Source organism: Cyanistes caeruleus, chromosome 3, assembly GCF_971803275.1.
Source record: "Cyanistes caeruleus chromosome 3, bCyaCae1.hap1.1, whole genome shotgun sequence".
NCBI lineage: Eukaryota > Metazoa > Chordata > Aves > Passeriformes > Paridae > Cyanistes > Cyanistes caeruleus.
In genome coordinates this window covers 31,755,014-31,781,674 of record NC_141703.1, presented here as the reverse complement: position 1 = coordinate 31,781,674, position 26,661 = coordinate 31,755,014, and the positions used below count along the sequence as shown (strand labels likewise).

At 37.7% G+C, this 26,661-nt stretch overlaps 1 protein-coding gene across 3 annotated transcripts in view; it reads left to right on the top strand.

Moving 5' to 3' along the window:
• Positions 1-26,661, top strand: part of ATP10A (ATPase phospholipid transporting 10A (putative)) — a 110,745-nt gene that overhangs the window by 47,834 nt on the left and 36,250 nt on the right. The window contains exons 1-6 of one of the 3 annotated variants that reach the window (XM_086880594.1): positions 12,376-12,843; positions 13,412-13,497; positions 19,806-19,912; positions 20,020-20,151; positions 22,518-22,651; positions 24,245-24,497. In XM_086880594.1, the coding sequence (XP_086736720.1) occupies positions 20,088-20,151; positions 22,518-22,651; positions 24,245-24,497 (451 nt within the window). In that variant the 5' untranslated portion in view covers positions 12,376-12,843; positions 13,412-13,497; positions 19,806-19,912; positions 20,020-20,087. Of the gene's footprint in view, positions 1-12,375; positions 12,844-13,411; positions 13,498-19,805; positions 19,913-20,019; positions 20,152-22,517; positions 22,652-24,244; positions 24,498-26,661 lie in introns of those variants that run through there. The other 2 variants (XM_023948707.2, XM_086880595.1) reach the window with 2 other exon arrangements.

Here is a 26,661-nt window from a genome sequence, read left to right as displayed (position 1 = left end):
CCAGAAACATACTTCTGCTTGCTATGTCTTTAAAACGAACAGTATAGTGGACTGTTTTTACCCTGAAATACAGATCAGGTTCATGTGTGCAGCATGACTCACTGGCAAGTGCAACTAGGAGAAAGCACTGTGCTAAACCCCACTGCTTGTGGTCTAACAGTGTTAGCTGGGACCAGTAAACATCTCTTGGAAAAAAAAACAACAAACCAAACCAACTCTTCATAGGTATTCTGCCCATTTCCTTCTAGTTTCAAACCCACCCTCACTGCTGCCAGGTCACAGCAGCCATTTCTGGTGCACTGGATCTAATAGGAGACACAGTAGGCAGGAGGAATCAATGTGTTTTCTGTGCTACTCTGCAAGCTGCCGTGCCACCACACCCTCTGCAGTTGCTTATGGAATGTTTTCCATCCATCTGAGACGTCATGTCAGCCGCTCTTCAGAGAGTGAACAAGCAGATACAGCTCAGGCTGCGAGAGCTCAAAACTCCCTTTCAGATTTCATAAACTTGATTTAGGATATTTTGATAGTATGAATCTAGACTCAGGAAAAACATTTACGTTTCCATGCTCCACTGTTTTCACTCAGTATGCCTTTTAACAAAATCCACAAAGACTCACTGTGGATTCTGGAGCAGCTTATGCTTTATTAACCACTGCCCCTGTCCTGGATGTTTATGTGGAAAGCTTCAGTTCAGCTGAAAACTAAGCTAAATGTAGCAGCTGCCATCCCCTGTGAGAAGGTGCCTGTATACCTGTGGGGGCTGGTGGGGGGAGGAGATGCATTTTTTCTTTCTCATTTTCTCCTAAGAGTAGAACTTCATTCAAAACAAACTTATTACTAGCATGATTAAACAGGTTTAGATAAGCCTTGCAAATTACTTTGTGACTGCTTATTTATTTCATCTGAAAAGCACGTCTGAATTTGGTGTCTGCCTGTTTGGGAGGTTCATTTGCATGCAGACTAGCACCAAATTAACTGATGAATCTGATTTCCTCACAAGTCAGTTTGTGAACACTTCTGGAATATGTATGAATGTAGAGCCTATGCTTAATGCAGGCATATCTTTTCTTCAGTCCCAGCCAGGAAGTTAGGCTAAATTGATACTTTCATTCCAGCCCTTCCTGGTCCTGCACTGTCCTGCATGAAATACATTTGGTACAGCTGGACTTAGAGAAACAGTCCCACAGCTCCCTGTTCCAAACATTAAGTCATTTACACCATTTATATTTTCCCCTGTAAGTCCCAGGCAGAAGCTGGCCCAGGAGAGAAGATTGTTTTCTAGAAGGGCTGCACTGTAAGCCTAACTTGGTGGCTCCAGGCTGCTCTGTGTATGAGATACTTTGGCAAGGACAACTCAGGCTGATTGAGTGTAAACAACTCACAGAGAAGCCTTGGTATCTCAGTGTACATGTTGCTTTTGAATTCAGTTTTTACTCACTCAAAGAAAAATTAAAAAGGAAAAAAAAATAAAGAGAAAATAAAGCAGTTTTCAAATGTTAGTTTAGCCAAAACTGAGCTAAGATTTCTTGTGCATCAATCTGCATTATCTAAACTAGCCCAGTTTGAGAGAAGAGTTGAAGTTAAACCAGCTCAACTTCTAGGCAGACTGGTTTTCAACTTACCTGTTGATATGAGCTTCTTACCTCAAAGAGTCTGAATGGGTCTTCTAAAGCAAGACAAGAGAGGTATAGCCATATTCTCCCTGTTGCTTCTTGTCTTACTAGTAATCAGGCAATCATCTACCTGCAATTAGTGGGAATAGTACACTATTATAATCAAGTAGATGGGAATTATTCAGCACACTCACTGTTATTTGACTCAGTGTTGTTTTGACTGTGAGTACTTCAATAAGGTAGAATCAGGCCACAGTGAGAGAAACTGCCTCTCTAGCATCTTTTGGGGGTTATCCCTTCTGCATTTCTTTTTTGCAGTATTTTGAGAAGGTTCAGAAGGTTGTGAAAATTGGCTTGAAAATTCCAGATATGCACATGTTAAAACATCAGATTAGTGCTCCATCCCACTGTTGCCAAATAGTGCTGCCAAAATTAATTTTCCCAAGGGAAAATAAAGTTTAAAAAAATTAACCAAGCAAGCAAAAGTAAACAACAGTTTTTGCTATGCACTACCAGAATATTAAATTAAAACCTATTGTTTTTTAGTTTTACAGTTTAGCTGAAGATTTTAGAGAAAAAAGTCTTATGTTTGTCAGTGCAAAATGGAAGCATGTCACACCCTGTGAAGGACTTTAGTCTGAGGTAATGCCTAGAACATTCCGTAGGTTTCTTTGACGGGGTGGATTGTTATGAAAATCTCTACACCTTTACTGTTGTATCTGTTTTTGGATAGTATCTTGTTCAGAGATGGCTTATGTGGAAACTGTGGACATGTCTAGTTAAAGAGGAAGCAACTGCTGTCTCTCTAACAGAGAAACAAACATATAAGAGATGCGTGCAGAGAATGACCCAAGTCGGTGCTGTGGCAAATTCTGTCTGAGCTAAATGCGCTAAAGGAAGGTTGAGAACAATTTTTCACTCCACACCTAACCATGCCACTTAGTCAGCAGTCTCACACTGGGAGGTATGGGGAAATAAAAAAAAACTCAAGAATGATGGTTCGCTTCCTCCTTGGTCAGCTTTGGGTATGGTTATCATCTCCTTCTAGTTTCCATTGTGCAGGTGTCCAGGCCACAAGTTTGCATTTTGAGAGCTTCATTAGAGAGACAAAGACCTTGAATAACTGTAAGAGGAAATTTTGGATGTAGTAATACAAGCAGTATCAGGGGGGAGAGCAGAGGAAGAGTCCTGAGAGTCTGAAGAGTGTTGAGTAGTTGACTTTTGCCATTGGCATTAGTTGTTTGGTTTTGTGTTTAAATGTAGGTTAAAGGAGCTAAACTGATTAACGTGAGTGTCATGGCTGTGAAGGACCTCTCATCTCTAAGGTAATCCTTCCAGCATTGGTGGAACAGTGGTAAATCCATGTAAGGAAATGTACTATGCCAGTGCTTGTGCTGCATCAAAGCTCTGTAGAGGCAGGAAATTTCATTCTCTGTATCAATAACCAAGAATTTTTTGGATTTTGCTGTTTCTCTGAAAAAGTATTAGAAAACAAAAGAGCGTTTCAGGTCCACAGAGAAAATAAAATGCTATACTGCTCTCCTGTTACAGAAAAGTAAACATTTACATTTAAATCAAGTTTAGAAGATATTTCCTTTTTTTTTTTCCCTTGACTTTTCTGATATAGCCTAATTCAGTTTTACTGAATAAATGTTTATTTCTAGAACTGTTTCTTCCTTAGCCATTCATTGGCCTGAGAACAGGAAATACCTGGAATATATGTTCTTGGAAATGCGTTTTTATAATATAACACTGAGAACTCGCAATTTTCAAGCCGGAAACATGTCATATTATACTGGTCTCTGAAACCACAGCCCCAGATGGCAGTATTGGTGGTTAGGAAAGGATGGAAAGACCTTCTTTTCCAGAGCAGAAGAGTTCACAGTATTGAGCCATATATAACCCAAATTACATTGGTATGGTCTCACTTTCCTTTGAAAGTAATGAGGTGGAGAAGGGATCTGCTTTTCTGCCAGAAAAGGCAGAGTGTTGTAATGCATTTAGAAAAATGGTATGACCTGAGACTGCACCCCTGAAGTGTAGAATGTGAGCTTCTCCCCTCTTATCTCTTTCTCCCGAGTTCCCCTTATTGGCTGTGTGAATGTAAACCACCCTCTTCCCCCTGCCTTCAAAAAGACATGCTTATCAATATTCTTCCTCTTTTCCTCCTGCTCTCCTTCTCCACGGGATCCCAAGAACAAGAATAAAGCTGAACTTCAATCTCAGCAAGGGAAAGAGCCTTGTTTTAAGTTCCTCTGTTCCATGCTATACTATCTCCCCCGTTTCCCTGGCTGTAGCTGGGCGGACAGTGGTAACAGATAAACAGGGACTCAGAAATCATAGCAGCAGAGAAACAGTATGAGGAACTCCTGTATTTATTTCAGCATCAAGGATGTGAACTCTCATTGCACTTCTCTTTTCTCCACCTGCTGCTACCCTCCAAGTCTTTTACACAGTTTAGTGGTGATAAGCCGTGGCAGTCATTAGAAATTTGCATTGAAATGTTACTTACATGGGAAGTGGCTGGCTGTATGTCTCAAAATTGCTATTTCAATGAAATCATGAACATTTCTGTTCATTGGTTATACTTGGGTTCATACTTTCAAGCTGTGCTATGACTCTGTGATGGTCAGATACTTTCCGTGTGTGTGCTCATGAGACAGAGAGCTGTGGTTGTCCTGCAGGTACATGACTGGACAAGATACTGTTCTCTACACAGCACTGTAATGTTTGCACTTCCATTTGGTGTTGAATTAAAAATATCAGTAGTGCATGGAGTTTTATACCAGTGCTAATACCCTAATTCAGCTTTCTTAATGGTACAGAAAATAGACTGATTTACATCAAAGCTGGGAACACAACCTTTTAGCTTCCAAGAGAAAGAGAATTTAATTAATATGCAACATGTTCAAAAATGCATGTAAGATTCCTTAAGCATTTTGCCTTTCTCTAATTAGCTTTTCCAAGCTTCTCTGCTTACTATATTTTTGGTATGACTTAATACCAGATTAAAAAGTATACCTCAAATGGCCTCATATACCTGTATAGAAATGTGGCCTGTATGGCTGAGATCATGGGTATCTGACCTACAGGCTGCTGCAGTGTAATAGGGAGGGGTAAAAATGACTTTGTCCTGCTATTAGCTGCAGGGAGGTGGGTCATGTCAGCTACTAAAAAACAAAAAGCAATGGACTATCTCCTGGTACTTCATAGGAAGTTTGTGATCTTTAGGTTATGATAATGGCATGGAAGAAAAATGAAACAAACTGTTTCATCAATTGATGTTCTCCTTGTTGGTCTTTTATCTGACATTTATTCTCATTGGTTGCCCTTCAACGTCTCACTTTTTTGAATGCTTATAATAATGAATATATGCATAAGAATCATATAATCATTTGAGTTCTAAGGGAACCTTTAAAGACCATTTAATCTAACATTCCTGCCAAAGGCAGGGACATCTTTCATTAGATCAGTGTTCTCAAAGCCCTATTTAACTTGAATCTGAACACTTTAGTGATGGGATACCACAGCTTCTCTAGGCAACCTATTCCAGTATTTTACCATCATTTCAGTAAAAAATGTATATTTTTGTCTAATCTAAATCTGCTCTCAGTTTAAAAATGTTGCCCCTTGCCCTCTCACTTCAAGCCTTGGTAAAATGTCTCTCTCAGTCTTTCTTATAAGCTGCTTTTATATATTGAAAGGTCTTGATGAGGTTTCCCTGGAGCCTTCTCCAAGCTCAACCACAACTTGCTCAACCTTTCTTGTAGGAGAAGTGTTCCAGCCCTTGGATCCTTTTTGTGGCTCTTCTCTGAAACCACTCTTAGCTGTTACATGTCTTGCTTATACCAAAGCTGACACAGCACTCCAGGTGGGGTCCCATGAAAGTGGAAGAATTGCCTCCCTCAACTTGCTGGCAACACTTTTTTGATGCATCCCAGGATACAGCTGGCTTTCTTGGTTGCCAGCACACAATTCCAGCTCATGTCCAATTTTTCATCCATTGGTGTCTCCAGTGCTACTCCCCAGGGCTGCTGCTGTCAATCCATTCATCCCCCAGTCTGTGTTGATATTGGTCATTGCCCCAACATGCACATGGCCTTGTTGAACTTAATGAAGTTTGTATATACCCACCTCTCAATCCTGTTAAGGTCTCTCTGGATGGCATCCCTTCCCTCCAGCATGTCAAGCACACCACACAGCTTGGTGTCATCTGCAAACTTCTGAGAGTGCCTTCAGTCCCACTGTCTGTGTCACTGATGAATAGTACTGGTCCCTAATACAAACCCTTGAGGGTCACCATTCGTTACTGGTTTCCCCAAACCATTGACTGTAACTCTTTGGATGTGGCCATCCAGCCAATTCCTTACCCATCTAACAGGCCAAATAAAAGCAGAAGACTGTATCAAAGCAGAAGTCCAAGTCGTTGACTTCTGCACAGAGAGTAAGATAGGTGATAAGGAAAGCTTGCACAAGAGTAATAGATTCTGCTGTGCTGTCCTGTGACCTAATTCAACAGGTCATAGTCATATACATCTACATATTCATCTGTGTTTGATTTCCACACTTATCTGAGCAAAGCATACAGTCTAGACTGTGCAGGAACTTTGTAGCCATTGTACTTGCCTGAAGTATGAGGCTGTCTAGAGGGCTAAAAAGAGAAGCAAACCTCAGTCTCTGCCATAACAATACATTTTTGTTCCACTCAGCTCATTTGCCAGTTTTGGAGCTGACAAGGCCATTATGAGTTTCCTTTCATAAGATTCATGCAGTCAGTTGGTGTCTTAAAAATAAAACACCCATGAATTCCTTGAGAAGGTGCTCTTCATTTTGCTAGTGGTGGCTTTAACATGTTGATTGCAGAGGAGCTTGTTCAGTAGAACAGATAACAGATGAAAAGAGACCAGAGGGGAAGCTGCTAACCAAAGGGGTTCTGCAGCCATCCCTACTTCCCCCCTGTCCTGTGTATGCCAACCACAGCCTGCTGGCCTCAGGCTGACTGTTAATCTTCACAGCTGCATGTCCGCCCTCTCCACAGAACTAAGAGGCAAGAACAGAAACAGCTGGGATAAGTGGAGAAGGTTCACTCTGAATGCCATGTTTGCAGTAGGGAAGGCATATGTGATGGTAAATATTGATAAAAAATATGAATCCAAGCAAAGACAGCACTCCAGTGTCCAGCTTGGGGAGTTTTTACTTGATTGTAACACCTTACACTGGACATGCTTGTGGAAAGGCTGACAAAACTGTGATAGTGATGATATAAATGCCTCCCTGTAGTATTTGGAATAAAAGGTGTCTTTTCATTAGGACTGCTGCTTTCCCTCTGTGCTCCCCTGCAGTTGCCAAGGGCTGGAGTCTCTCAGTCCCTTAGGCAATTGGTGTATGTTAGAGGTTTCCCTCACATCCTGGAGACTTTTCTTATACATGGTACTTTGTAAGGTAAAGCTGCTTTTATCCAGATTCCCTGTCTTCAGGCTGACCTAGGGTCATAAAGCTTTGGTGTGTTTAACTGCATCCTGACACTACAGCTGCTACTGTTAGATTGTACTGTTCATGAGAAAACCCCTGCATTACCAACTGCTCTCTTTCCTGTCAGGACTCCAGTGTTTTGGGTTTTATTTGTGGAATCATGTAAGAGCAGTGTTTGGCATTTCTCTCTTCTGAGTGAAGGATCTTAGTCCTTCCCATTGCCATTTCTTCTGGCAGAACTTCATCCCACAAGACTGTCCAGCAGTCTGGACTAAAGCAGGAGCAGGACAAGGTATATTCAGAAGCTGGCCTGAGCTGTTGTGCTACTACTTTAAAATGACTGTGCAATGTTTTTTCCACTAATCAACTTAAATTTTCTTCCATCACTTAAGAAATGGAGCAGAAAGACTGCTAGAAATCTTTCCAGAAAGGAGAAAGCACAGGAGAGTGGGGAGAATTACATCTGTCTATGAGTGTGAAGCAAAAAGCCTCTGGAGGAGCAGTGTGGGTTGTACACAGAATTTTGGGAGTCCTTGAGAGGCTTGGTTTGTGGTTTAGTTGAGCTGCTGCTGAGGTTTGCTGTTACAGACTATGCCTCCCATTAATTTATTTCAGTGACTGGATTTTGGAACAGGCAGATACCACTTAATTGTCCAGATCTACGTCTGTATTTCGACCCTGATATACATTGTTCTCTTACCATTCTCCAGCACTACTATGGTCCATAAATTAATTTATTCACACCACGATAATTTTCAAGTGCATTGCTAGGGATGCCATCATCCTGAGGGACATTAAAACTTGCATGTGTGTATTTTCGCTGTTGTTGACATATTTTTTGATACTTTTTTTCCGTGACTGAGCAACAGCAGTTTCTTCAGTTGGCTATTATAAAATTATTGAAATCCTCCTAGGCCTTGCAAGCAATAAATTTTGTTTTCTGCAGCCTGGATATTGCACTGTTCCCTCATATTATTTTCTACAAAGAGGAAAACTTTGGTTAGCCAGAGGAAGATCAGCCCCCTAAAATGTAAAATGTATATGATTTGCTCAGTTGTTCCAGTGTTTCTGAATGCTGAACATGTGTTACTTTTAGACAAACAATACTGAAAAAAATCCAATTATAGTAGTAGTTTTAAGTGTGAAAACCAGAACAGTTAAATTTTGATGTACAGCTGGATCGTCTTAGTTCCTAAACAGCATAGATCCATCTGTGTCTTCCTTTTCTTGTGAATTAGTGGAACAGATAAATTGTGCCAAAGAGACTAATGCAGTTTAGACATGAAGATGTTTCACTCTTTCAGTATATAAACAGTTCATATGCTTTGGATACATAACATCAGTATGTAATTCCAGTTGCACATTAATAAAAGTTCAGATTAATTTTATATGGTAAAGGCAGGGTACAGCTGTATAAAGCAGTAACAGGATGGACCAATGTATTAACAGGATGAGTTCTTAGTGCACTTAAAGGCTTTTAAACTGGAAAAGTTTTTTTCTGGCTGAGACAGATTTTTGTCTATTAAATATTTTCTTTGAGTTGACTCCCTCAACTCAACTCCCATGACTCCCTTTCTCCCTTTTTAGTTTCCTCCAGACATAAACGCCAAAACAAATCCCAGAGCCCTCATCAGCCCTGCAGTGCAGGGAGAACTCTGGTTAAGGTGCCCAGCATAGCCAGTAAACACAATGTGATGGGCAGGTAACTGTCCCTGTCACCCAAGGGCATCCTGGGTACCCATTGCTGTCCTACTGGAAGGAAGGACTGAACATCAAAGCCAGGTTTCTGCAGCAGTAAAGTAGGGCAGATGAATAAAGAAAAACATTTTAATAACTATGCATTATTAATATCACTAGCAGGCTATTAAATCACCCATACAACAGGCATTTAATGAAGGGAAATATGTTGTTTGAACATTGTGTAATTGTCAAACTGACTCATCTGGCATGCTTTGCTTCTTGAGCTATGACAGTTTCGTGAGGTTGCCAGCAGAACTGAAAAGGTTGGCATTTCACTGTGGAGATTCAGAATCATCTTACAGCTGAAGCTACAAAGTCATGTTGGAGACAGCTGAATTCAGTCTGCTTCTTTTGTAACAAATCTTTATTCTGTCTTCTTCTGTCTACCTGTTGGTTTCCCACTCTCTAAAGGCATTGTAATTTTCTTCTTCTCAACACTTCATTTTTTTAGGGTACAAGATACAGCCCAATTATTGCAGACCTAAGATACTGTTTTAAATGGAACCTTTTGTCAGATTTAATAGCTAGTACATTGTTAAAAGGCTAGTCGCAAAACCGTTTGCATCTGCAATTTAACTTTAATTTGAAATTCAACTTTGAAGGAATCAATATTCAGCAGGTTTTTGCAGTTTGACTAGGTCTGCTTATGTAAGGAAAACAAGCTTTTCCATTGCTGCATTTAGAATAGGAAAGGATTTCCCAACATTTTAAGAATGTAGAAGAAATAGGATGTTAAAGATTTTCCCAACAAGAGGAGTCCTGGAGAAATTAAATACATTCCATGGAATCCCTGAGTATATAAAATACCCAATGTAAGTATCACGTGTGTCCTCTTGACCAGTTTCAAACTTTCAGAAATACCTATGGAGGTGTTCTGACTTCCTAAGAAGTCAGCAGTTTTTTTCCAAGAAAAGCAGTGGACTAAAGCTATCTTGGCAAAATCAAAAAAATGAAGTCAGGGATTTGATGAAAGTCAGTTTCTTATTAAATCAAAGGCCTTGTTTTGTTTTTTTTCCCTTTAGATATGAGATAATATGGCAAAAGAGTTGAGCAAGAAGTAGATTTTACTCCTCCACTGTATCTTAAGCATAATTTAATACTCTTCTGAAGCATAGTAAGTTATTAAAGCATGGGTCTGGGCTCCAGATTAAGCGCTACCTAGTAGCAAGACATCTGCCATGAGTGAAAGCAGTAAGTTTTATTTTACGTTATTTTACAGGGGCTTATCCTTAGAAATAGTCAGAGCAAGTAAAATGGACATTGTAGCAAAAGCTTAACTGGTTATTCAACAAAAATAATGTGACTAACATGAACAGAACTTAGCCCTGGCCTTTGCTGCCCAACAGTTTTGTAAGATACTCTGGGGAACTTATGTGCAATCAGTGAATCTCTCCCCCATTTTTATCAGCCAGAGTCAGTTGTTCAGATCAGTGATGCACAAGGCACAAGTTTGGGACACCTGCTGGGGTACCAGATAAAAAATGATACAGGCCTTCAGAAAATTGAAGAAATTCCCCCAGCTGCTTTTTGTATATGACCCAGCCTTGTTGATGTGCACAGAGGGATGATGAGAACACCACAGAAGTCAAGATTTCAGGGAGATTAGGCATTGGAAAGCCTCATCTCAGACTGCAGTCTGTCTAGGCATGGAGCTTTTCATCCCTCATGACACTGGGACAGCTTTAATGCCCAGCAGTTCTCTAAGCAGGAGGTAAGATACACAAAATCAGGCACACCAGATAACTGCTGCACAAGGGTCTGGACAAGTTCGACCTTTGACTATATTTTGATCTTGTTTCTTGTACCTTAACAGTGAAGCAGAAATTTAGTGCAAGAGAAAAATTAAAGGTAGTGGTGGTGAATTTTTTTTTTCCATAGACTTTTATCAAGAAAAAAGAGGAAATCTGTGCACTGTAAAAGCAACACTTTTGGCTTTAACTTCTGTCTAACTACAGCTTCTCTTAGCTGCTAATACATGAGAACATCATCACAGTTTGTGTTTCGGTTGCTGCTGAAGTGTGAGTATCAGCATAAAAAAGAGCAAAACTTTGATCATCATGAAATCTTACATTAAATTTGTGCTTCTTTGTAACCACTGAAAGCAGTCACACACAGGCTGCGTTTAACATATTTGTTCTCTCATTTACCAAAAGGTATTCTCACATCAAAACAGTGTCATCAGCTATTATATACAGTGTATATCTTCCCTTCCATTTCGCAGGGAAGAGATGGAGCAGTTTGGTTCATTAATAAACCAAAGAGCTTTTGCCATAAATCAGAATTCATCAGATTTTTTTCCTTATGTAAACTACTATTCTAATTGGATTTTCACTCCCAGATATTATCTGGGTAAAGAACATAATCACATATTTCAAGTTAATTGTAACAGAACACAAATATACTGACAGATTTAATGATAAAGGACTTTTAGTTCCGAAACTGAGTCATAAATGAAAAGAAATCAACAAACAAAGGGAGAAAGACAATATTGTATGGTACTGATGGGGAGGTCGGGTACATTTAGTCCTCTCTGATCTTGACAAGATCTTTCTTTTTTTGTGAAGACTTTAGAAGCCTCTAGATTTAAGTACTTTATTGAAGTACTTAAATCTAGTATTTTGTATTGAAGTACTTTGTATTTATTTGTGAAATACAAGCCTTGGTGGCAGGTTTTCTAAGTAAAAAGGGAATTCAGCTGTCCAGCTGCTCTAGAAGATAATGTGTCCAGCCACACTCTCTGCTGAGTTCAGCAGCCATACAAAACCTGCATTTGATTACATTGGGTTTTATTATTAGGTGTCTCTAGGATTCCCTCACAGACATTCATCAAAGATGTTAGGATTTATTTCTTTTCTTTTTTAAGACCACAGAATGAGAATTTGGGCTCAATTAAATGTATTATATATCTTATAAATGTATTATATATCTTATAAATTATATATCTTATAAATCTTATATAATCTTATTATATATCTTATAATAGGGAGAAAAGAAATGTTTCCCATTCCATCCAATTTATAAATGCAGTTTAAGCTACAGTGATGATTATTAGTAGATTATTTCTCCTATACCTTCTACTTTTTTTCTTCTGCCAACATACTGAAGCAAGGAAGGAAAAGATCGTATTCTGGTACAGCAGAGCAGGTGTTACTTCTTGCTAAGGCTCGGGTTCTTGACTGTGAGCCTTGATGTAATTTGGGGAGCTTGATTCTCAGCAAAGCAGTCTCTACTCGGAGTTGTCCTTTGTTTTTACTCCTTTTTTTTCCCCTTGTTTACAAGCTGAATTCTGCATGTCAAATTTTTTCTTTCCTCCAGTGGGCTGTAGCTGTCTCTAAGTGACATCCCATTTTCACAATTCTCTTTACCATCTCGTGTTTCTTGAAAATACAGAAAAGGTTTTCAAAAGTCTCAGGCCTGGGTGGTTTGAATCATCACCTATATAGTCTACATCTGTCTTTCTTCGAGGTGTAACCAGTAGAAAAATGGAGGGTGTTGGTTTTGATGCTGACGTATCCTTTATGTTTCTTTTATCTCTTACTCAAAATCTGATTCCTTTCACCTGAACAGAGTCAACATCAAAAAATCCCAGAGACACCTGTGTGTTTCAGAGAAACTGGCAATAAGATTGTGTCTGTCCTATGCTTACTGATTCTTCTTCAACCATTCTCAACAAGTTTACTCTTAAAACTAGTGTTTTAGAGTGGGGTCTCCAGCAGCCCAGCAAAACCATTATAAAATGTAACATATGAAGTGCTGTTACTATTGAAATCTTAATAACACGATAATTCACAATTAATTCTTTTATTCAAATGGTATGCAAAGCAGCTTTATAAAAGTAGTCCTCATTGATGAAGATAAACAGCCTTCTCTGCAGCACCAGAATCAGATATGTCTGCTTTCAATGCGTAGTTTGATCTAGCAACGAAAGGAGAACCTTGATTTTTATTTAACAAAATTAAGTAATTCTGCTGTGATAAGATGTTTTTGCTCTAACACAACAAGGTGCTAACTACAGGTAAACTTAAATAGTCAGCAACAATACCAGTTTCAGAGTAATGAGCTAGACAATCAAGAAGGTTTTTAAGTGATAATTAAGAAAAAGTTATTCTGCTACATGTGTGTAATTTACTGTAGTAGATTAATTTACCTCTGTTGGCATAAAGCAATTAAGTCTTGCTGATATTTCAAAAGCTCATATTAGCTTTTTGATAATTGGCAGTCTGTTGACTCTCACTGTCCTAAATTTTCACTGGCTTCACTGAACATGAAGGATAATGATAATCTTTAAGATTTTGAGATTTTCTAGGTTGATTGGATTTTTTCCACTGCAGACCAAATTCATTTGGCATCTTCCAGTTGCAGAACAGAAGTCAGCCTTGTGAGGGAGATTTTGGAAGACACCTTTGGAATTTTTTTTCTGAAGTCCCTTTGATTTTCAGTGCCAGTGGTCTGCATATTTGCTTTCATTGCCTTTGGAAAAAAACTGGACTTTATTATATTACAAAAACTAGAAAAGAAAAAAGTGATTTTGGATATAATTTTCAAGAATTTTCTCTAAATAATGAACACTTTTATTATTCCAGGACTCAGAATTTGACCCCTTGAAGTTCACCAGTGTGATTGAATGTGAGAAGCCAAACAATGACTTAAGTAGGTTTCGAGGTTACATGTGAGTATTTCATATAGTATCCTTCAGTATACACTCCTGTTCTCTAATATGGAATAAAATATATGCTTGTTTGCTTTGGGCTGTCTTATGTAAGTTGCATCATCATCACATCCAAATAGGGCTGCATATTTAAGGCTCTTTTAGAGGATCCTCACTTCAAGATGAGATGGGAACTTCATGTTTCCATTCCCTAGGATGGATTTATTTGCTGCATTCAATCAGCTTATACTACAGAAATTAATGTATGAAGCACTGCAGTTACAGGCACTCTTCTCTTTTTCCTCCATGGATAAAAAAACCCATCTGGAAATGGGAAGAAATGGAAAACTAGTCCCAAGAGAGGCATCAAACAAACAAACAAACACAATCTGTTGTACACTTTCATGAACACGGGTCTTTTGGATGTTTCTTTTAATATAGGTGTTACTGAGGAAAATCAGAAGGCAAAACTGAGATTTCTCCAGCTATGGCCCTGTTCCTTTCTTCTCATTCAGATAAAATGAAATGATTGGCTCACACAATGGGTATAGTTGTGTATTACCACATCACCTATGCCCACTTGACTTAATTCTAAACAAACAGAAGTACATTAACAGGGTGCTCATCTCTGGCCAATCAGTCCTTCTCAAAAACAAATGTTTTAGGATCTGCAAGGCATTTTTCTTCTTATGTAGCCTGGTCTGTAGTGTAAAGGTGTGTTGATTGTGGTGGCTTAGGAGATGCACCCTTGCATGACTTACTTTTCTGCAGTCTGCTAACTTCGTGGGGAGTGAGAGCCCAGAATACATAATTTTTGTCCAAATTTTAATGACGAGAGTTAAACTGACACTAATTCTGTTTCAAATACAATGATTTACCACCTGTGTTGGTTAGGAGTGATAAGCAGTATTAAATTGTGTAAATGTCACGAGGTAAATTGCTGGAGCTCAGGGAGTTTTTTTATAGTGATGCCATTTACCACCACAGTTACTACTCTCAGATGTCACAGATTGTGTAGGACGTACTGTCGAGTGGTGTAAATCAGGACAGTTTCTTTGAAAATACATCAAGTTGTAGTGTGGGAAAATGTGTTCCTTTATTTAGCAGCACAAAGCCCTACAGTTCATGTGAAGAAAAAAGTTTAGTATTAGACATTACTGCATGAGGGTGTGTCACAGAGAGCCTGCTCTGCTGCAGACATGCCATTTCCAGATATGGAAATGGAAAGTTTGGCAGCTTTTCTAGCACACTTTATGTGTGAATCTTAGTCCCCAAAATATTGAGCAAAATACTGTAAAAAATATGTAGAAAATATGCATACATTTTTTCTTACATTCTATATTTACTTATTTACTCCATGTGGAAAAGGCCTGTGGCATGTTAGTTACAGAACCATTTGAATTACATAGCAGAAATCATGGTACTGTGTTTTGATGATTACTGTTTAGTATTGATTATATTTAACCTTCTTTATATTTTATAGTTTCACAAATGATGTGAATATATTTTGACACAAATTTTGAATCTGGCAGAAAGTATCAGGTGATTTACAGCTAAAGGACCATAGGCCTTTAGAACTAGAGAGTGGGGACCAACCCCTCAACAAATAAATTCACAGTCCCCTAATTTACCATAGAAGACAGCTTTTTCCCCCCACTTTTTAGAGTTCCTTTATTAGTATAACGGAATCAGTCTATTTCAAATCATACATTAACAAGATGAATAGCAATTAGCACATCTGCATTGAAACATGTCATTGTCATGTCAAACTCAGATCTTAATTCTTGTTCAAAGTTTTACCAGGGCTTGCTGCTTGAAATAATGGATCAGATAGCTACCAGCCAATAATAGCTCGACTGAAAGGAAACAATACCAAAATATTTAAATAGGAATCCCATGAAATAATAGATTTTCTACAGATCCATATGTAAAACTGTGCTGAAACATTATTACCAAAGTTTTCTAGACATTTTGACCACTTAGAAGGTTTCCAGTTTTGATTCAGGTTTTCTTTTTCCTGTATGAAATGTGGTCTTTGGTTTTAATGTCTGTGCTGACAAATCTTTCAGCAAATAGAAGTATTTGTGTGTGGATGCTATAAACATGTAAAAAATTATGTTCCCCCAGTTTTCCTGAAACAAAATAACTGTAAGTAGCCAAAGTAGCACAGGCAGGCCAGGATAAAAGGACACATATTTAAAAAAAAAAAAAAAAAAAAGATACTGGAAAATGCATTGAGTTGAGCCTAGTCCTATCTTATATCTAAAAAAGTGTAGCAGGCACACTACTGCACCTGAATTACCGGTTCTATTCAGGGGCCTGCTTGAATTCTCTTTTGCAGTTTCCAAATAACCCAAGCACTTTCCCTCATTTTTATTTCCTCTATAAACATATTCTCTGTAAGAAGAAAAGAACAAAACCTAACATGCCCCCTGCCCATATGTGTCTAGCCAGATTATGTACAGTATGCATGGCAAACATTCAAAAATCCAATTCCAGGTTCCAAAAATAGCAATCTTTTCTTTAAAAATCTTGTTTGTACCTTTTTGTGTGTATATGGGCAAGGGAAAAAGAGAAGTAGTAATTGGGATTCTGACTTTGCAGCTTTCTGAATATAATAATTTTGTTCTTAGACAAGAATGTAAAATTTTATCTGATCATACCAAAATAAGTATAGCTTGGAATTGGAAAAAGAAGTAGACAAATACATATGTGTATTTCTATTTCAAGGGTTGTCATATTGAAACAAAACCAAATTAATATAAATCATGTTAATTTTTTAAATAAAAAAACAATTATAAATCTATAGTGATGTCTCTTTAATGTGCTGTAGTAACAGCTCCTGGAGTAAAAAACCAAAACAACCTAGACTAATTTTTATCAGTTGATAGTCAGGAGGTTTCTGACTGATAATGTTCACTGAGACCATGTTTAATATTGTTGAATATTTTCTTTGGGAGTGTCAAGCCTAGGAAAGTAATGCAGCTCTACCATTTCCTTTGTAAGACACTTGATAAACCAAAAAGTGAAAGAAAAAACTGTCTTTTGAAAACACTTACCATTGGTTACCTTGTTATTTAATTCTGATAAACACGTAACAAGTTAAAACACGGTAGAAAGGTGAAGTGAGCTACCATGGGGTAATTTTTTCATTTCTGTATTAAACCAGAGGCTTTCTTGTGTAGAAACACTTTCAGAGTGCTGTAGCATAGCAGTAGTTAACTGCAAATGATCTGCCCACTTCTCCTAATTTGTGGTGCATTTGTATTTTAAATGTGAAGATACCAGTGTCATCCATGTGAGAAATTGCAGAGAAAAAGAGCATTGCACCTGCACTTGCCAGTGCATTTCCTCACGGCTAAGCCTTTGCATTCCAGGCATCTGAGTGGCTTCAGCCAGACACTGTTTTAAAGAATGACAGAGAAAATTTTCCTTCTTTGCCTGTATCTTACACTGGCCAGAATCCATAAAGGGGAAAAACAGACTGTTCAGCCTTTGTAACAAGCTTAAGGTTTCTAACTCTGCAGAGCTAGAAATGGGAACTAGGCTGTCTCTCAACCCAAAGTTTACAATTGGCAGGTTTGTTATCGAAGTGAGCGGTTTTATCTAACTCTAGTTTTCATTATTTTTTAATCCAGACCTTTATGTCTGTAATTTTTTTTCCTTTTATCATCAGTCCCCAGCTGTTTTATGTATATGTTGTGTTACTGAGTCACTGGGAGTGACTGTAGACAAGAGGCAAATGATGAGTTTCCTCCAGCCTCTGCTGGCTTCTTTCTTCTAAGATTGTGCCGGCTTCTTTCTTCTTCCTTCATGATTTTGATTTCATCCATGTTTTCTAAAGGTCTGGTGAGCAACAGTTTAGTTCTCTGACTTCATTTGCATATAGAAAAGTAATAAGCAGTGCCAAATGCGTGTAAGGATGAGATGTGGTAAGAAGGCTCAGCCTGTGGGTGAGGGCAGTAGATTGGGGTTTTAACACCTACGGGTTAACTTCAGATGTTGCACAATTGTTTTGGAGTTGTTTTGTAAGCCAAGATACTAGGAACAAATAGATAATTTTATAGAACAAATACACAAGTAATTATATATGAAGTTTGCCATGTGCAATATACCTGGCACAGCCCACTGTTACTGTGAAGTGTAAAAAAAATTAACAAAGGTTATAAAATTATAAGCCAGAGCAAGTACCACTTAAGTAGGTTTATCTCTAAAAAGTCCAATTTATTAACAGGAATCATAACTATCATTTGGAGATTTTATTGGAAATTCAAACATTCTCATGATTTATAAGAAAGCCTAATGGAGAATTTAGCCTTAAAAATCAGAGGAATGATAGCATACTGGTAGCAGTGTTATTTCAGCAGTATGGAATCATTAAGAAATTATCTCACATGGTTTTAGCGCAGACAAATTGACACATACTGACATTCTGCCAGAGGGGTGTTGGGCAGGCCCCCAGCTGATGCTGCTTTGGCGGAAGGTGAGACAGTGGGATACGGAGGTTTGCTGAAAAGAACAGAAGTAAAAGCTCTTTTCTTCTGTCTGAGACTGGCAGGGAGGATGGGCTGAGCAGGGGAAGTTCTCTCCTGACTAAAAAAAACCCCACCTTTGACTTTCATATCAGAATTGCAAATTTGATGTTATCTACTTCTTTCTTTCGCCATTTCTGGTCTCTAGTCAGATGTTATCACTGCTGCTGCTACCTCAGCAGTCAAACCTAATGCTTCTTCTTCATCCCTGCAGAGAAAAGCTTAGCACACTTGTCAAAACACCAATACTTTTAATATATACATATATATTTTGAGCAGAGGGTGGGTATAATATATTGTGCTGAAGTAAAAAAGGCTGTATTTGTGTGTGTGTGTGTGTATATATATATACACAGGTATATTCTGCTCACTAAAAGCATTGACTATTGAGGTTATGTAGCATAACCAGCATTACAGAATAATCTGCAAGTTGTCCTACTAGACTGGGAGAAGTACAAAGAACTCACCAACGTGAACCTTTTCTTCTTACAAATCTCAGGGTATTTGGCATAATTCCTAGGCCTGAGGTCCTAGAATTATGTACTTAAATTACAATTTTGATCCTCATTAAGAAAAAGATAAGACTCTAACAAGGAAAAACATGAATATATAATCCAGATGTGAAGGCTTAGAAAATAGGAAGCAAATAAAAACAACTCCACCTTCACATAAAAGGGACAATTGTAAGCCAGTTTGCAGATTGCAGGGGACAGAGATTTTAAGTGCTTAAATCCAGGTAGACATAAAATTTGGTGTTGCAGCAGCACAATGTTAATTTTAGTGCACCATATTGGAAGTGTGATAGTTTTGGTGGTCTGAAAGTGAGGACAACATTTAAACAATCCAGCCTTGCTTTAGTCTTCTCTGAGGCATTGGGGTACTAATGTTGATAAAATTAAATTCTATTCATTTGAAAGTGGTTTTAGATTATTATTTGGTTTGTCTTTTTTACATAATGAAAACTCTAATGCCATTTTTTAAAATGCTTTTATCGTTTTGCATTTCCCTGTTAATTTTCATAAGGCTATTTTCTGTATTTCTCTGTCAGCTGAAATTTCAGTCAGTCCATGCACAGCAGATAATAAGTTGTAGTAGAAATGTGACTTCATTCCATTTTTCTCCTGTGTTTTGGTAGTCAGCAAGAACCCTCAGGGTGCAGGCCATTCTTAGATAGTTGGTGAGACAGTTCTGAAAATAATTTCTCTTGTTCTCACTGATGAATACAAGGGATATTTTTTGTTTTCTTTTCGCTGACCTGATGTGTCCTGTCTCTGGCATATCTTCCTTAATATCACTGCTTCTGAAACACAGTCATTTCCCAATTTCATCATATCTCTTTCTAGGATTTCTTTAGTAAGCACATGTGAATAGTGGGTTAATTATATCCACTACACAGCTGCTTTTAGGTGGACTGGATTAACTGTGATTGCTCAGTCAGTTTACACATGCACAGGAAGTCCAGTGCATTTTCTAAGCATTAGCTCGGCTGCACACATGCTGTCGATTTGGCCCACATATCTCTAATGAGTATTTGTCCAGGACATTTGTATATCCAACAGCAACTGGTACTGCTTCAGCGGGGCTGCTGCATGTAGGGGATCCTTGGGTAAGTAATCTCAGTTTTCAAAGTCAAACAGAGAACCTTCCCAGGAGGAAGATCTAATGAAATATTTTGCCATCAAATCAAAAAAAATTCTTAAACTTTGTTTCGTGGGCTTGTTGCATTACAAGTATGATTTAACAAGCTTAATGTTTTGACATGCTGTGGGTTTTTTTCTGTTTTTAAATTTTCTGTAGTATTCATAAAAGCGGGAAAAAGGATGGACTGTTCAAAGAGAATCTTTTGTTACGTGGATGTACCATTAGAAACACAGAAGAAGTTGCAGGAATAGTAATCTATGCAGGTAAGAGCTGTTTTTCTGTTTTATGGGGCATACCACCTTTTTACAGTTTGTTTAAAGTAATAGCAAAGTTCCATATGACGACACCTTTGGTGCAATTCTTTCTGCAGGGCATGAGACCAAAGCTTTGTTAAATAATAATGGGCCACGTTACAAGCGCAGTAAGCTTGAAAGACAGATGAATGCCGATGTCCTTTGGTGTGTCCTCATACTTCTAATCATGTGTCTGTTTTCTGCCATTGGTAAGTGCTCTTCACTAGTAAAAACTTAAGTACTGCACTGTCTTGGGATTCACGCACTTAGCTTTATCAAAAACATATGTGTCTGCCAAAATATAAACTCGATAAAGCTTTCTCCATGCTTACTTTGTCAAAAATCAAAATGTCTTGATACGCAAGCTGAGCTAAATACCTTCTTAATCTCAATCAAATATATGCTATTAGTACCAGAGATCTGAAGGCTTAGATTACACTTCCCTTGATAGCATCCAAAAATGTCAAGCCCTAAAAAGCCCCCAGTTTATATGTAGTCCCCTCAAAATTACAGATAGTAGAGTGTAACATGTCGTTAATCAGTCAGTAGAGTAATTTATGAGCAGAGAATAAATTTAATCAGCACAGTGGTATTCCCCAGTACTACATATTAAATCGAGGGCACAGTGTACAACATGGACTCACTGTCCCTAAGGCTGCAGCTTTAACATAGAAGAAATAATAAATAGTCTGCATAAATCCAAGCAGAATACTCTCCAGACTTCTGGGAGTGTTTAAAGAAATGCCACAGTTCAGGTTATGTCTCTTCAGGCTTTTTTTCTGTTAATTTGTGAGAAAGAATTGAATTTTACATTTGGCACCAAAAATTATTTTTTATATATGGTGTGTGAATTCCATATCCTTAATATTTGTGTGTTGTGCAATGTTTGCATGTGACTCATACAGCATAAACACCAGAATGTTTCTTGACAACTGTGGTGTAGTTTAATAACAATCTTATGCCACATTAATGTCTCTTTGTGCCTTTTTCCAGGTATTGTTAAATGCTTAAAGATGAGTATTTCCAGCTGTGAATCAGCCAGCTTATTTGTTTCCACTGAGTTCATGACACACTTTTGTAGTGTTTCAGTGCTGAGGAGCCCAGTCCTCAGGACTGAAGTGTCGTGGTGAGGCTACTTCATTGCAGGGAGCTACTCCCTGCATCTCTGCCTCTGCCCCCGCGGTGTCCCCAGAGCAGCAGCAGCAGCAGCGGGCTGTGTCCTGGCAGTGGCTTCGCTGTAGCTGGGGCTCTCCAGAGGTGTGAACGTGAGCGGGAGGAGGTGGCACTCAGTAGGTGACAGGGTGTGCCTTCCCTTCTGTCCCATCTGCTACGAGGCTGGAAGCCGCCAGCAGAGGGCCAGAGCAAGCTGCTCGAGGTGCTGACAAGCCACAAACAGCTGGAAAGAAATTGGCTCTTTGAGCCCTGTGAGTTGCCTGGTGCTCTCTAGAATTCAGGCCATTTTCACACCTTCTGTCAATAAAGTATAACTGGACATATGACACTTAATTATTTTGAAAATCTAAGGTTATTTATAAAACAAACCTTAATGTAGGTCATTCTCAGTGTGGAGCTTTCTATTTTTGCTCTCAGGAATAAAAATATATACATCAATAAAGACATCATGCATGTGATCTCATATTGGTAGTATAGGGACAAAATATTGTGCTCACTTAATGTGTTTTTATTTTCAACCACATTCAGTACTGGGTTTATGTATCAAGATGTAAAGGATCTTGTCAAAGGTGGTTTACAGAAGATTACTTTAAAGTAGACCTTTCTCCTTTTTTCTGATTTTCAACATATAGTGATGGTTTGAATACTTTTTGTTGAGGAGGAATTCTTCCTTGCTTTTTACGCCTTAAAAGCATCAGGCATACCATCTTAGGGAATTTAAATCTTAGTGCTGTACTTAAAAAGGCAACGTTCTTTCTCTTTAGCAGGAACATCATTTTCCCAAAACAATAACAACCTTATCTTTATTTAGTTATCAGCACAATCAATTAAAAAAAAAAAAACAAAAACATTTCTTGCAAGACCTAGAATTTATTTTGTTCTTCATTCCTCAGCTTCCATGTGGAACAGAGTATCCAACTTTGTTAATACTGTTATTTCATTAGTTCTGTGCATGTGGTGAATATGATTCACGCAGTAAAATTAAAGTCTCTTCTAAAGCTAGTTGACTGATAGTTGACTGGTGATATATCTAGTACAGTCAGTGGAGTTCTTTCATTTTAACACACAGCATATCATTGAAATTAATCATTTTCTAAAGAAGTGTAGTTTTCTTTGGTGATTACAGAAGCAGTCTGAACTCCTAATTTAGACTAGCCAGCTCACTTTATTTAGATAAAGTTATGTGAAATGAGTCTTGCATGGCTTAAGAACAGCCAAAGCCCTTTCTCAAACCGCAAATCCCAAAGAAGAAAAAAAATCACAGGGGCATTTTCCAGAAATCGTGCAGAATATTTGAAAACAAATACCATTTTCCCACATAACTCTTAAGAACAAAGTCATATCATAAGCATTTTTCCTTGGAGTTAATTTGCTTTTTTCCTCTCTTACAATTCTTCTGTAGGTCATGGTCTATGGGTATGGCAATATGGTGAGAAGAAGAAACCAATTTTTGATGTTCCAGGGCCCGATGGCAAATATTTGTCACCTGTTTTAGCTTCAGTGTATTTATTTCTGACAGTGATCATAGTGTTCCAGGTAATCAAGTTGTACATGCTGTCACCTCTGTTCCTGGTTGGCTGCAATAACGTTGTATATGTGCAATATGTGTAGTACTCGTTTTACCACTAAGGCATGTAAGAAGTTAATCAAGCACTAAAAAGATTCCAGAGGGCTGTAGTCAGTAGCACAGGGTCTATTTGGAGACCTGTCACTAGTGATGTCCCCCAAGGTTCAATACTGGGCCCAGTGTTGTTTAAGTTATTCACCAATAGCTTGTATGAAGGGGCAGATGCCTCCTCAGCAAGTTCACTGACACCAAGCAGGGAGGAGTGGCCAACACCCCAGAGGGCTGTGCATCCCTTCAGAAGAACCTTGGCAGGTTGGAGAAATGCTTAGATGAGGACTGCCTGAAATTCAACAAAGGCAAGTGCAGGACCCTGCACCTGGGGAGGAACAGCCCCGTGAACCAGAAAACTTTCCTGTCTACCCACTGTGGAGCAATGCCTCAAAGACTGAGGATGCCACTTTGGGTACAATGTTCTGGTATGATAATAAATTTTATACTTTTTAATAGCTTTTCAGATATATTCCTCTTAGCAAAACCATATGTCAACCAGGTAACAAAAACTATGTTAAAAGTTTCTTCGTCCTGGGGAGAAATGGTGAAGGTGGTTACATTCAGAGAGGTAAAATAAATTCATGTCACTGGGATAAATGGAAGTTCACATAGTGGGACACTGGAGGAGGTTGCTTTGCTGAAGGCAGAAACTTGTTTACAAAAGGGAGTGAAAAAGACTGTAAAAATAATTTTTACCCTGAGGGATTGGGTTATGATACTGGTTAAGAAAATTCACCACAGAATTCCTTAACCACCTACATATCACTGTAGTTCTTGTTTAAATGACCACATTTGCCACTTACAGACATGCTATAATTTCTCCCTTGTACCTAATTCAGAAAACTAAACAATGTATACAGTCAGGAATTTTTATCCTGAAAAAAAAAAATCTACAGAGAAAAACTCAGGTACAAATTAGGTATTTTATGTAGTTTTGGCAATCCTCAAGAAACAGTTGAAAGCCTTTTCATGTCTTCTTCAGCACTTAAAAAATGTGATCTTCATTCAAATAATTTGCAGTACAAAAGCTAAGGCCAAAGATATGTTCCTATGGAGAGATTAACATTTCTCATTTTGTTTTTTGTATTCCTTCAAGAATACAAAGTGAATTTGTAAACAGTCTATTATTTATGCAGAACAAATTTATTCAACCTTTTCACATCTACAGTATTCTGATTGTATGGTCTGGTATGGGTTGGGATTGTTTTTCTTTTCCTTCCCCAGCTAGTTTAAAGATCCGCTTATTAGCCTAAAAAATATTTGCTTCTGTCCATGTTTTGATAATCAGTTTTCTAGACATAATAATGCATTCCAGTTCTACAATTCACCATAGATTTTCTTCATCTCACACAGTAAATAAACTCTTTAAACACAATAATAACTTTAAAGTAGATGTTTAAAGTGCATTGCCTCTTTATGTTCCAGTCTAGTACCAGGTTAACTAGCTATAATAATTCATTGCATCCTTACTTCTGTTTTCTCCTAATTCTCTTTCCTTTTGTGTATTCTAGGTTCTGATTCCAATTTCTTTGTATGTATCTATTGAAATAGTTAAGATCTGCCAAGTATACTTTATTCATCAAGATAAAGATTTATATGATGAAGAAACAGACTCTCAACTGCAGTGCCGAGCTTTAAATATCACAGAAGACTTGGGTCAGGTGCAGTTTATCTTTTCAGACAAGACCGGGACACTTACTGAAAATAAGATGGTTTTCCGAAGATGTACTGTTTCTGGGATAGAGTATTCCCATGATGATAACGGTGAGCTCATGGTCACGTTTTCTATCTGACAGTTGTACTTTGGGCAAACTGAAGTAGTCATAAAAATTGCTGTAATCTTAAATCAAACAGGGAAACAAAAGAAATTTGACAGCTGTTTTCAGATCAGTGTAATTCAATGGCTGTGTTCAGCTAGCAATGACAATCTTTCCAGAGTGTTCTGTAATATCTACAGTATGTTGTCAAGACATTTAAAGCTTTTGGCTTTAGCTTCTGATACAGTAAAGCACTTGAGTGCATGGCTAATGTAAGAAAATTGAATGGTGCTGCTGGTATCACACATGTTTGGTGTGTTTGAAGTATACAGTGTAAAATAACGCTTTTAAGCATACAGCCAGATTAGTGTCTTATTGAATACCTGCAATGAGATTATCCTTTTGTGCTGAGAAGTAAATGCAGACAAAGATGCCAATTTTCATATTAACAAGAAACATAATCTGATAGAATTGCATATTTTATGTTACCTTTGTCAGATTCTTTTCAGTGCTCCTGTGTGAAGAGTGTCTGTCAGGTATGTTTGCTCTATGAACACTGCAGTTGAGAGAATATCCACAAGTATCAGCCTCTTAACAGAGTAAAAAATAACTTTTTCACAAGGCAGTGTGAGAGTTGTCATCCCTGTGTTATTTCTTCATCCTTTTAAAATTATGAAGTGATTTCCTATTTTATGATGTTTCTAGTTTGTGTTATTTTTCCCTAACATACTATCATAATTTTTGAAAGAACAGATCTTAACTCTTCAAATCATGTTCTGTATGCAGGAAAACATTGATAGCTACAATATTAGTGTTTGCAAAAAATAAGTTTCTTATTCTACACAACACATAAATATCTCTGATTATGAAGTTTTCTCAAAGAGCACTACAGAATTTCAGCTTACAAATAAGATACAGAATAAGATAAACAATCAAAATAGACTGGCAACTCTAAAACATGCTTTAGAAAGATGACAAGATCTTTAATCAGAAAAAGAAATTTTGAAGTAGTGGATTGTTGGTTTTTTTCCTCCTAATTGAAAATAGTACTGAGACCTTAAATTCAAGGCACTCCTTTTCAAGAAACTAGTGTTAGTTGGGTAGTGTTATAAGTGAGGTTTTTGTTTCTTCTCTGCCATTGATTGTTTGCTTGTTTATACTAATTACAGAGTGTGTTCTGTTCCTCGCAAAAATGATGTTATTGCCAATTAAAACAGTGCAGAAAAGGTATTTGTATGAGCTTGGTATCATCAGATGATATCAGCTGAACTCAGGCCCCTGTGTGTTTGAGTTTGAGTATTGAATGTTCAGATCTTTTTTTCTTCAGATGTAGTGAATTTAACAGAAATCTAAGTTTGTACACACTTTCCTCGTATGATTTCATATTGCAATATAAAAGTTAATGAATACAGAGTGAATGTCACTAGAAACAAGAGTGTCAGATACATAAACGGATTGTTTTTTTCAGTCATTCTTTTCACCTATGGCTTTGTTTGGGCTTCATTGTAACTCCAGTCAGTATAAAATTTCTGACCAATAGAATTTTAAAATTGATGCAGAATATTTACACAGCATTTTATTCCTTTGGTTTTTTTCCCTCTAGGGAAAGTAGGTTTTTCTCTATAATTCTTTATACAAATTACGATAATTTCTATTTCTTTTGTTCTCTATAGTCAATGTAAGGAACACAATAAATACTGTTCTTCATTCAAGTATTTTGTTAGCTCTGTTCTGCAGTTTCATTTTATAACCATCTGTTATCTATTCTACTGCTGAAGCCTTCTTGTTTAGATATGATAAAACGTCTATCACAGCTCTTCCTGGTTTTAGGGTGTGCATCAACAACATTTCATTGCTGTGTGCTTATTTGGAAATGATTTGTCAGCCACTTTTCTGTGTCTTATACGATAGTATCTGAATTTCTGCATATGTTATAACTGATGCCTGAAACTGATAAACTTATACGTGATAACCCTTAAATCCTGTTCTGCACCTCAGATTTTGTTGAAGATTTCATGGAATAGAAAATTCTAAAATCTTTCACTTAGGGGGTGATCTGAGTCTGCCATATATGCTAGAAAATCAAGTAAAATGTATTTGCCTTTTTTGATCTGTTTCAAAGATGACACTATATCTTCACATATCCAAGTTGGTTTTTTTCATGCATAGTG